The sequence below is a fragment of the Vipera berus genome (assembly GCF_964194415.1).
Source record: "Vipera berus genome assembly, chromosome: Z".
Taxonomy (NCBI): Eukaryota; Metazoa; Chordata; class Lepidosauria; order Squamata; family Viperidae; genus Vipera; species Vipera berus.
In genome coordinates, this window is record NC_138205.1 from 25,406,774 (window position 1) to 25,419,027 (window position 12,254).

The 12,254-nt window shown below is 35.7% G+C and overlaps 2 protein-coding genes across 2 annotated transcripts; both read right to left on the reverse strand.

The window, feature by feature from the left end:
• Positions 1-657: 657 nt before the first annotated feature.
• LOC308678775 (olfactory receptor 14I1-like) lies at positions 658-1,581 on the reverse strand (the record flags this gene model as incomplete). The annotated part of the gene is made up of 1 exon (XM_081346007.1): positions 658-1,581. The coding sequence occupies one exon, from the start codon at positions 1,579-1,581 to the stop codon at positions 658-660; it is 924 nt and encodes a 307-aa protein (XP_081202133.1).
• Positions 1,582-9,765: 8,184 nt separating this feature from the next.
• On the reverse strand, positions 9,766-10,791 carry LOC308678776 (olfactory receptor 14I1-like; the record flags this gene model as incomplete). Its single annotated transcript, XM_081346008.1, has 1 exon — positions 9,766-10,791. One exon carries the CDS (start codon positions 10,789-10,791, stop codon positions 9,766-9,768), a length of 1,026 nt encoding a protein of 341 aa, XP_081202134.1.
• Positions 10,792-12,254: the final 1,463 nt, after the last annotated feature.

Sequence of the window (12,254 nt, forward strand, 5' to 3'; positions counted from 1 at the left end):
AGATTTTCCCCCACTCCACTTCTCCTTTATTTAGCAAATAAGAAAGCAAGCAAGTTAACCTGGAAAAAACTCCAAACATGTAAAGTTTTCTTAATTTGAAGGCAAAATAAAAATACGTCACTAAACTTGAAATATAATTGTCTTCTGCATTACAATTGTCTTCTGCATCCTTTTTCTCAATATATACACTGTAACCTTCTCTCTTGATGTTAGATAGATGATAGATAGATAGATAGATAGATAGATAGATAGATAGATAGATAGATAGATTGATAGATAGATAGATAGATAGATAGATAGATAGATAGATAGATAGATAGACAGACAGAGATAGATAGATAGATAGATAGATAGATAGATAGATAGATAGATAGATAGAGAGATAGAGAGATAGAGAGATAGAGGAGATAGTGGTTAATCCTCCAGATTAAAAGCTTTCAGGTAGTCACCAGAAATCAGGTTGCAGCGAAAAGAGATATATCTAATATGCTAAACAGATATATGTTCAGTTACAGAAATGAACAATTGTGTTTTCTAATAAGATAACATTTGTGATAATGGAGACTGGTCACATAGTTTTATATGTAATGTTTGTTTTTTTCTCTTTTCACAGATTTTTTTAAAAAAAATTCTGGCAAATGAACACTTTATGCCTCTTTAAAAAGAAATAAATCTCAGATCAAAAAACTTTGAAAGAGCAGTTTTGATCTTCTTGTTTCTCATGCTGTAGATTACTGGATTCAACATGGATGGAATAATGGAATACATAATTGTAATTATGAAGTCAAGATGAGATGGATTGTCAGATATGGATCTTACGTAAGCAAAGCAACCAGTAAACAAAAATAGGGAGAAGACTATAAGGTGTGGCAAACAAGTAGAGAAGGCCTTTTTCCTTCCTTGTGTAGAAGGAATTTTCAGCACAGCAGAGAAGATGTGCACATAAGTAACCATTACAAAGACAAAACAACCTAATCCTAAAGTAGAACTGAACATTATAATTCCAGGTTCAGTTACGTATAAACCAGGGCAAGCAATCTTAAGTAAATATGGGATTTCACAATAGAACTGATTGATGATGTTAGAGCAGAAAGGAAGAGTGAATGTTGCAGTAGTGTGTAATGTGGCATTGAGAAAGCTGGCAATCCATGCACTGCCAACCATTTTAGTACAGGCTTTTTTGTTCATTATCATTTCATATTGTAAAGGATTACAAATGGCAATATACCGATCATATGCCATAATAGTAAGGAGGGAAACATCACAGGCCAAGAAAAACAAAAACAAAAGAACCTGAGAAACACAACCAGAATAAGAAATGTATCTTATATTTGTAAGAAAATTTAAAATAATTTTAGGTATAATGACTGAAACTGAACCAATGTCTTGGATAGCTAAATTCATCATGAAGAAATACATGGGAGTGTGAAGATGATGGTCAAAGACAACAGCAATGATAATGAGAAGGTTCCCAGTTAATGTTGTTAAATAAAGTATCAGGAATAAAGATAAGTAAATAATCTGTGCCTCCCAAAGTTTTGAGAAATCCAAAAGAAGAAAGATAAATGTGTCATTATCCATTCTTAATTACAATAATCTTAAAAAAGCAAGGAAATTTAATGGAAAGCCTACTTAGCTTGAAGTATTTTAAAAACTAACTGATCAACTTTCACTGAACATTACAATAAATCTTGATCATACAACTTTTGGAGTAACACCATTACATTTTGATTTGCCAATTATCTTACTTATTTTTAATTTCAGAGTGGTAAAACCTAGGCCTTAAGGCATTGTTATATTTCTTGAATTTGGAGATATTTGAGAATACATCTAGAAGTTTGAAGATATTCCTTCAGTATTCTTGTGTAAGGTCTGATCAGATTCAAACTTTTGGTTTCTTTGTTTTCTGTTTAGAGTCAAATTAATTCAGATGAAATTATCCAAATTCAATCAAGTTCCTTCGGTCTGAAGTGATTAAACTGATAGATCCAAAGAATGCCTGGAGAAAAAGGCTTTGCATAAGTTGAAGCTTTTTAATCATTTAAACAAATCAAAGTTAGTGACTTTGGTTTAGAAAGTGAATGAAAATGCCTTTTGAGAGAATGTTCATCTTGAACATTTACAAAGCCCTGGCTTCTAAGGACATGTTAAAAATGAAAATGAGAGCATAAAGGGTAATAAACTGAATATAGATTACACAAAGATAATGTAAAACTCCAAACTCAGTTGATTCTTAAGCATTGACTTCAGTTGATTACATTCAATCAAGACATTGTATAAGACAGTGTTTTACTAGTTGTAAGCCACCTAGAGTCATCTCTAGGAGAGATGGGCAAGATGATTGTTAAATAAATAAACTCAAATAAAACACAAGAAAAGCCTTGGCTGAATAGGTTCAAAATCAAATAAGTCAATGTCTCACCATCTTTAGCCATCTATTGATCTATTTTTTTCCTTCAGCCATCAGTGAGATTTACTGTACATTGTGCAGCTAGTGCTAATATTTAATCCAGATATATTTCCCCAGAGATGTTTTTACAATACTGACTCCATTGGGAGGATAAAAAAGGCACTGTAGAATGTTTTTCTTTTCTTTTACTCCTTAGATTATTTCCTTAGAATCAGCACTGTTTTAAGTGGGATGAGGGGAAAATAATTTACAGGATCAATAATGAGAAAGGTTATATTAAAGTAGATGAACACTAAATGTAACTCTGTCAATTTTCATGTGATGGAAATTTTGTTGCTATTGTGCAGGATATTTTATAGGTGTCCTTAGAAATAAGGTGCTATTTGTTCTTCATTAAATAATGACAGAGGATGATGGTGTAAGAATTTTTCTGATTTTCATTGTTGTATTCATATGCAGGTTCTGAGGTTTTGCTTGATAAAAAATACAGGAAACCAGAAGTTGCCTTCAAGCTTTATGTGTTTATTCAGCTGAACAAAGACGGGCTTCTCTAAAAAGAGACAAAAAGCCCCAAATATCAGAAAAGCCTTATTTTTATACCTACTTTGATTACATAAGTGATTCACCCAGCAAACCAGATACACATAAGATTAAGACTTTGCCCTTTAAGGGAGACACACTGTAGATAAGAAAGCAGAAGTAGCTAGTATGTTCCCTTTTGGGTGATTCCCCAAGATACCAGATGTTCCCGGGTGGGATAGAATATTCTGTGTTTCCTTTGCTGTCCTTTCATGACCCTGCATTCATAGACCTGCAAGTGGCCTGCAAGTGGCCATCTGCACATATTCACAATTGATACTGTCCCCTAAGTCCTGGTCATCAGTATATGTGATTCCCAAAAATATTTTTCTGTCCTCTTCAAACAAATTTCCTGTGTTATCCTGAAAATCAAGGGTTGGCAAGCTTTTTACTATATAGAACCTGTACCTAGCTATTTTTTGGAGAAGTGAGAATGACAATGGGAAAATTGGTCATGCAAATTTCACAGAAACATGCTTTGTTTGTAATTGAAGTGATGTATTCATATTTTCCCTTTTGCATTATCTACCGCAATATATATAATTCTTCAATAAAGTTTGGAGTCAGTTTGATTGATTATATTTTATCAAGTTGTATTCAGTTGTACCAAACACATAGATTTTCTTTAGATAATCAATCAATTCCTAACAAGGTCATTCATATTTCAGCTGCAGTTGGGTTCATACATATCTTGCTAGTCATTCTCTTCATCTTTTTCCTTCTAATTTTCCCAGCCTTATATACTTCTTCAGAACATTATGACTTGGCATACGGTGCCCAAATTAAGAGATTTGAACCATTTATATTTGGCCATTTATACCTCATCTGAGAATTCCTAACTGATTTTTTTCCCAATGATTTATTTGTTTGCTTTCTTAGCTATCCATGGTATTTTCATAATTCTTCTCCAACACTTAAGTGAAAAAAAGTCAATATCTTTCTCTCAAGTCCAGGTTTGTTACATGAAGATCACTAAGGAAAATGAATGTCTGCACATTTCTGATGTTTGCAGGTGTAGACACATCCCAGCATCCGTATCTTCTCCAAACCCTTCATTGCTGGTTTCAGAACAGGTAGTCTTTACAACCATTTGTTTATTTATCTCTCAAAATTAAATAGCACTGAACTTAGAAGGGCTAGTGAACTAAAAGTAATAATTTTTGGTAACCCACTACTTTCAGACCAGTCAAATAGCACTGAAAAAGTAACTTATGAAAGTTTTTCATACCTATGACCATTGCAGCATCCCTATGGTCATCTGATCAAAACTTGGCAACTGGCATATGTTTATCACAGCTGCACTGTCCCAGAGTCATGTCATCACCATTTGTAACCTTCCCAACTGGCTTCTGAAAAGCAAAATCAATGAGAGAAGCCACATTTGCTTACTGAATACATGATTCATATAATGACCTCAGTGATTCGCTAAACAACTGTGGCAAAAAGGTTACAAAATAGGGGCAAAATTCATTTAATAACTGCCTTGCTTAGCAATGAAAATTTTGTGGCTCAATTGTGGTCACAAGATGAAGCCTACCTTTACAGTTGAACTGTCTACCTTTTTGGATCAACTCTTTACCACTTCAAGATTTTCACTGTTAAGTTGAAAATAGGTTATTCATGTTGTCTTTGGTTTATTATTCTTTATATTAAGTCATCATCAACATTTTCCTTCTACTGTGGCCCTTGACTTTCATTACTAGAAGTTGTAGATGACGTGCTTTTTCAAATTTCAGGCTAGCACCATCAGGCTAGCACCACCATCATATTGCAGGTGATTGGAGAGTCTCCCCATAATTTTAGAGCCATGTCCTTTTTTACCAATACAGTTTCCTTCAATATATATTCTGCAAAAAAAGTGTACACTATTAATTCTAAAGAAGGCATTATTAATTAATAAAAATGACAGAATAAATTTCACTTTACATGGATTTTATAATAATTTTAAAAATGAGAAAAGTGTAATTTGTTATATCATTAAATGAGTAGATGGTATGTTTAGGTGATTTACATTAATTTGATAAGTTAATTGTTGGAGGGATTTTTGCATCTTTCTTATTTGTGTTTCTTTTTATGTTATTATTTTCTCTGGGTATTATATCTTAATAAGTAATTAATTTGATGAATGTGTCTACATTGTTGTTTGGTATATACATTTGTTTTTGTATTTGTATTTCTCTTTGAATTTTTTTTTCAAAGTTACAATATAAACCCAACCCACCCCACCCTCCACCCTCCCCCTCCCTCACTTCCCAGAGTTGAATACAGGGTTACAAATAAAATAAACATAATCTAACTCACATTAACCAACTATGTAAGTAACCAAGTTCTTAATGCACTTTAACTCCCTTTAAACTAAAAATACAAACCAATTTAGAATATACATACCAATAACATAAACAAATAACATCCTTATTATTAAACTAATCAAAAGTTTCACTATAATAAACTACTAATAAAAATAACAGTATAAAATCTATTCATAAGCTAAATGAAACTTTTTAGTCCCATATTTATTCTGAATATAATCTATCCATCTTCTCCAAACCGAAATGTATCTTTCTTGTGAATGATCCTTCAAGTAAGCAGAAATCTTAGCCATTTCTGCTAAATTTGACACTTTAAGCATCCATTCTTCAATAGTAGGCAAACTATCCTTCTTCCAATATAGCCCTATCAATAACCTTGCAGCTGTTATCAAGTTCAACATCAAATTATTTTCTTTAGTATCACAATCTATAATAATACCCAATAAGAACAATTGTGGTGAAAATTTTATCTTTCTCTTAAAAATCTTTTGAACATTCCACCAAATTTTGATCCAAAAAGCTTTAACATTTCTACAAGTCCACCATGTATTTCTCTTTGAATTGAATTGAAACTGAATAAAGAAAGACACAGACAGAGATGATAGAGTGGAAGGAAGGAAGGAAGGAAGGAAGGAAGGAAGGAAGGAAGGAAGGAAGGAAGGAAGGAAAGAAGGAAGGAAGGAAGGAGTTTCATTAACCAACATGATCCTTTTGTCATACTTTTACTAAAAGCATGTAGAATAAATCCTTGGTATTATCTCATGTAAAGATTACTATAACAAAGTTTAAAAGAAAAGGATAATGAACCTTTAGATATTATTTCTTCAAATTTTATATACCGTATATACTTGAGTATAAGCCGACTCGAGTATAAGCCGAGACCCCCAATTTCACCCCCCAAAACTGGAAAAAGTTATTGACTCGAGTATAAGCCGATCCGCCGTTCTGCAAGCCTCCGCCGCCGGCAGAGGCTGGATCCGCGCTCTGCAAGCCTCCGCCGCCGGCGGAGGCTGGATCCGCGCTCTGCAAGCCTCCGCCGCCGGCGGAGGCTGGATCCGCGCTCTGCAAGCCTCTGCCGCCAGCAGAGGCTCGATCCGCCATTTTGCAAGCCTGAATACACAGGAATACCCTGTGTGGCCGCGGCTCTCGGGGAAGCCCTGGATGTCCGCTTCCTCGCTCCACGCTGCCATTCGGGGCCCGCGCGTTCCCCGGCCAAATCGCGGCACCCAGCAGGCGAGGAAACACGCCCGCTCCAGTCGCCCCCCCTTCCCTCAGGAGACGCGAAGCAAGTGACCGCCCAGAGCTTACCGAGGACTTGCACGCGGCCGAGGCTTCGGTGCTTCCAGGATCGCGCACACCTCTCCCAAGCCGCCACCGTCCGGAGACCTGCCGAAGTTTGGGGAGGTTTGGGGAGGTGCACGCGCACCTCCCCAAACCTCCCCAAACGTCGGCAGGTCTCCGGAACTCCACGCCCTGCCTGCTTGCTTCTTTCCGCTGCGGAAAGAATCAGGCAGGCAGGGCGCGGAGGTCCAGAGACCTGCCGACGTTTGGGGAGGTTTGGGCACCTCCCCAAACCTCCCCAAACGTCGGCAGGTCTCCGGACCTCCGTGCCCTGCCTGCCTGCTTCTTTCCGCTGCGGAAAGAAGCAGACCTCCGCGCCCTGCCTGCCTGCTTCTTTCCGCTGCGGAAAGAAGCAGACCTCCGGGCCCTGCCTGCCTGCTTCTTTCCGCTGTGGAAAGAAGCAGACCTCCGGGCCCTGCCTGCCTGCTTCTTTCCGCAGCGGAAAGAAGCAGACCTCCGCGCCCTGCCTGCCTGCTTCTTTCCGCTGCGGAAAGAAGCAGACCTCCGCGCCCTGCCTGCCTGCTTCTTTCCGCAGCGGAAAGAAGCAGGCAGGCAGGGCGTGGAGGTCCGGAGACCTGCCGACGTTTGGGGAGGTTTGGGGAGGTGCGCGCGCACCTCCCCAAACCTCCCCAAACTTCGGCAGGTCTCCGGACGGCGGTGGCTTGGGAGAGGTGCGCGCGATCCAGGAAGCACCAAAGCCTCGGCCGCGCACAAGTCCTCGGTAAGTTTTTTTGTTGACTGGAGTATAAGCCGAAGTGGAATTTTTCAGCCCAAAAAGTGGGCTGAAAAATTCAGCTTATACTCAAGTATATACAGTATTCCTTTATAATTATTTTGTAATTTGTAGTATTTGAATCAGTCCTGAGATTATGTTATGTTACGGAGCCTTGGTGGAGCAGTGGGCTAATGCCTCCTTAAGTAACACCAGCTGCTTGCAATTAGTGCAGGTTCGCATCCCACCAGGCTCAAGGTTGACTCAGCCTTCCAGCCTTCCGAGGTAGGTAAAATGAGGACCCAGATTGTTGGGGGCAATTAAGCTGACTTTGTAATAATGCCGTTTGGGGGGGGTGTGAAAGCCCTAATAAGCAGGCATATACATAGAATGAAGGCTACTGCTAAGCTTGTAAGCCGCCCTGAGTCTTCGGAGAAGGGCGGGATATAAATGGAATTAAAATAAATAAATAAATGTTTACTTATAAATGTGAAGTGTAATATTATTTGGGAAGATGTGCTAACATGCATGCATTACAATTGCAGGGAAAGGTGACAGGACACTACATTCATATAGCAATAGCTAGGCTTATTTATCACCCCATAGTGCTTTATAGCTCTCTCTGGGTGGCTTATAATGTAAACATTTTTGTCCTCAACAATATGGAATCCTTTTACCGACCTCTGAAGAATAGAATGCTGAGTCAACCTGGAGCCCCATCAGGAATGAACTCCCACCTGTGGTCAAAATTTGCCTGCAATACTGCAGTTTAACTACTTTGCCACCATGGCACATATCACAACATTAATTGAATGACACATTAAACTTGTCCAGTTAATTAATAGAAGCATCTGCATAATCTTTTTGCCCTTATCTTAACCATACTTGTTGTTTCTATAAATTAAAATGGCATTCTTCCATTACTGCTAATACTAATATTTGAAATTTTGGTTATAGCTGTTTCCAGATTCTCATTACCAGTGAAGACCACAGAAAATCAGCTTCTGGATTGGTTTAATCCCTATGAAAAAGTGGGAACATGGTCAAACCAATTATGTTATGTCAATTTTCTTACTTTCTTGTTGAAATTTGAAAATAAGTAGATGCATAGATCATTCTCTTAAAAAAACACTTCTGTCCAAAAAGCCTTGAAAAAGCAACTATGATATCTTTATTTCTCATGCTGTAAATTAATGGATTCAACATAGGTGGAATATTGGAATATGTTATTAATGTTATGAAGTCTGAAAGTGATGCACTGTCAACTGTAGGTTTTAGATATGCAAGCAAATAGTAAACAAGTACCTTAACCATGTTTTCTTGAAGAAGGAAGTAATGTGCCAAAAAATACTATATAAATACTTAGATTTTATTCCAGCCAATTTTATTCACCACCCCCTTTTTTAAACAGTAACATTTAACAGATGAACTTTTTGCATAAAGATTGGATTATCCATGTTTATTTGATGCTTTAAAAAGTAGATGTCTTTATATATAAACATATTTCTTTGTAACTGATATAGACAGACATGCTATACAATCCCTTTTGTTTTGCTTTGATCTTACTATGTATGCTGCCTAGACTTACTGTGGAAGTGAGGAAGCATATAGATGAATCCATATTTTAACATATCAAAATGAAAACCTCAATAAAGATGGATGGTGAACAGCTCATGAGTATTATGTTTCTGATTTAAGATTTATTAGAAATTTCACATCAATATTCATAGAAATTTTAAAACATTTCTCATATGAAATTCTTGAACACAATTTGCAATTTTTTTTGTAAAATATGCAAGCAGGATTATTTACTTTCAAATGCTTTTTGCTAATAAATACATTGTTTATATATTTTCTGTACTGCATCCATATTGGAAATATGTAAAGTTCCATTCAATTTAATATTTCATACCGTTCTAATTTTTATCTTTATTTTAATTGTCTTTTGCAGAATAACTGTTGTGATAATTATCTCTGACACTTTGGCATCAAAGAAAGGATACAAACTTTTGTCTAAGTATTGTGACAGAGACAAGCAGTATCAACTGGTGGTTAAGTCAAAGAACTGGAAAAAAGTGAATATCGGTCCAGAACTACCCAACTCAGTGTCCTTGCAGGAAACTTCCTCTCTCAGCTACTACTTAAAATGCTGGCAAGAAAATTGAACATCTATGTCTCTATAGTCATTAACAGTCAGAGATGATTCAGTGCACCACAAGTTCAACCTTAACAGAGATAAGTCAAATCTCATAAATGAATTTAAAAAACCCTTTGAACATTATATAATATATTGGAAAGTGGAAAATTGTTGTGAAAATATTTACATTTGCATCTTATTTGTATCAGCTCTCTTACTTTCTCTTATTTGAAAATAAGATGTACAACATATTCTCCTTAAAAAAAACAATATTTTTTTAACCAAAAAGTCTCGAAAGAGCAACCTTGATGTCTTTGTTTCTCATGCTGTAGATTAATGGATTCAACATAGAAGGAATAATGGAATACATTATTGTTACTATGAAGTTTGGATGTGATGCAGTATCAGCTATAGGTCTGAGGTAAGCAAAGCAAGAAGTAAACAAAAATATGAAGAAAACAACCAGATGTGGTAAGCAAGTAGAGAAGGCCTTTTTTCTTCCTTGAACAGAAGGAATTCTCAGAACTGCAGAGAAGACATGCACATAACTCACAATGACAAAGGCAAAACAACCAGTGGCTAACAGGTGTGGTAAGCAAGTAGAGAAAGCCTTTTTTCTTCCATGAATAGAAGGAATTCTCAGAACAGCAGAGAAGACATGCACATAACTCACAATGACAAAGGCAAAACAACCAGTGACTATCATAGCACTGAAAATTTGAAATCTAATTTCAGATACATATAATTCAGAACAGGCAATCTTAAGTAAATATGGAACTTCACAGAAAAATTGGTTTATACTATTAGAACAGAAAGTAGTCATAAAAGTGAAAACTGTGTGTAATGAAGCATTGAAAAGGCTGGCAGTCAATACACCAGCAATCATCTTGGTACAAGCCTTCCTGTTCATTATCATTCCATAATGTAAAGGGTTACAAATGGCAATATATCGATCATAGGCCATGACAGTAAGAAGAGAAATATCACAGCTGAGGAAAAATAACAAAAACAGGACTTGGGCAACACATCCAGAATGAGAAATACTTCTTATATTTGTAAGAAAATTAAAAAGAGTTTTAGGAATAATGACTGACACTGAACCAATGTCTTGCATGGCCAAATTCAACAGGAAGAAGTACATGGGGGTGTGAAGATGGTGGTCAAAAACAACAGCTGTGATGATGAGAAGATTCCATGTCACTGTCATTAAATAAAGTATCAGTAGTAATATCACATGCATAATCTGTAGCTCCCAAATCTTTGAGAATTCCCAGAGAAGAAACTCAGAAGTATCATTATCCATTCTTAAACATTGCACCCTAGAAGAATAGGACAAAAAATTGTTAAAATATTTCCTATTCCATACAGTTTGGAATGATTTGCAGAAGTATAGATTAGCTTTTACTGAAGATTACCTTAAAACTTCATTCTAAAAAAAATTGAAACTTTCTGAGTATTATGAAAATATGTTTTCTTAAAATTCAGGTTAGCTCTGACAGATATTTAACCACTGTCAATTCTTATGGATTCTCTTTATAACCTTGGCCTTAGAGATACTTGAAATTACTGATTTAATTAAAACCATTTTCTAACACTAACTTAATCAGATGTGAGAGCCTAAAGCAACAATATTGCTTTCATCAAATCAAATAAAAGCTGCTGGAAGTTGGAAATGAATGCAAGTATATTCAAACGTGTCAACGTTTGAGGTTGCTCCTTTTTTTAAAAAATAGTTTATTCCTCTTCAGCTGGCACAGTTCAGGCAGTACAATACAGTATCACTATCTGTTGAAATGAATTTAACCAGTATAATACACAATTTTAGATAGAAAAGATTTTGAGATTTTATAGAATAGTTCTGAGATTCTGTGCTTTAGTTTTGTAAATTCAGAATTGCAATATCTACTAAATTCCTTCCTTTAATTGTTATTGAATTAATTTACTTGGGTTGTGTTGGGATTAGCCATATATATGTATTTTGCTGCCTGTGGATGGAGAGAATTTTTTTGTTACATTTTTAAGCCATCATTTTTTTAAATAAATACTAATGGCCCGGGGGTGGTGGTGTGAATTACAAAATTCATTATACTCTTTGAATGACCTTGTCATTTCCACTTTGATCTACACAATATGTGGAATGAAAAAAAACCAGAACCTCAATTCTATTTTAAACATAATTTGAATTAAGAATTTTGTATGGTCAGCTTGTTTATGAAGTGAATAAAAATGTTTTTAAAGAGTACATTCGACATAATGACACAGCCCTGGAGATATATATATATTTCTCCATATATATATATATATGGAAAATAATTGAAATTAAATTACATGAGACCATGGTAATCCTTCTTAGTCAGGCAAATCTCATTAACCTTAATAATTGAAGATTATTTTTACAATTACTAAAGGTGGAGGTAAAGGGGAAAACTATGGAATAATTTATTGTTTGCTTTACTTGATTAATTTATGATATTTTAGGTTTTGGTGTTGTTTATTTCCATATCTCCCCTTAAATAAATGTTACTGAAGAATGATTTAGGCAACCAACACTATTAGATAACTATTATCTGAATTTTGTTGGAATTTTAATTGCAAAGGAAAGTGGAGACATATGAATATTTAAGTGAAGAAAGGAACAAATAATGTGTAATTCAAAATAAATATAGGTAATTGACTTACCATCTTCATCCATTTTTATTCATGCAGATTTTTGTTTCACTTTTTTCTTGTTCTCCTTTCAAAGCCGTCAGTAAAATTTTATATTGT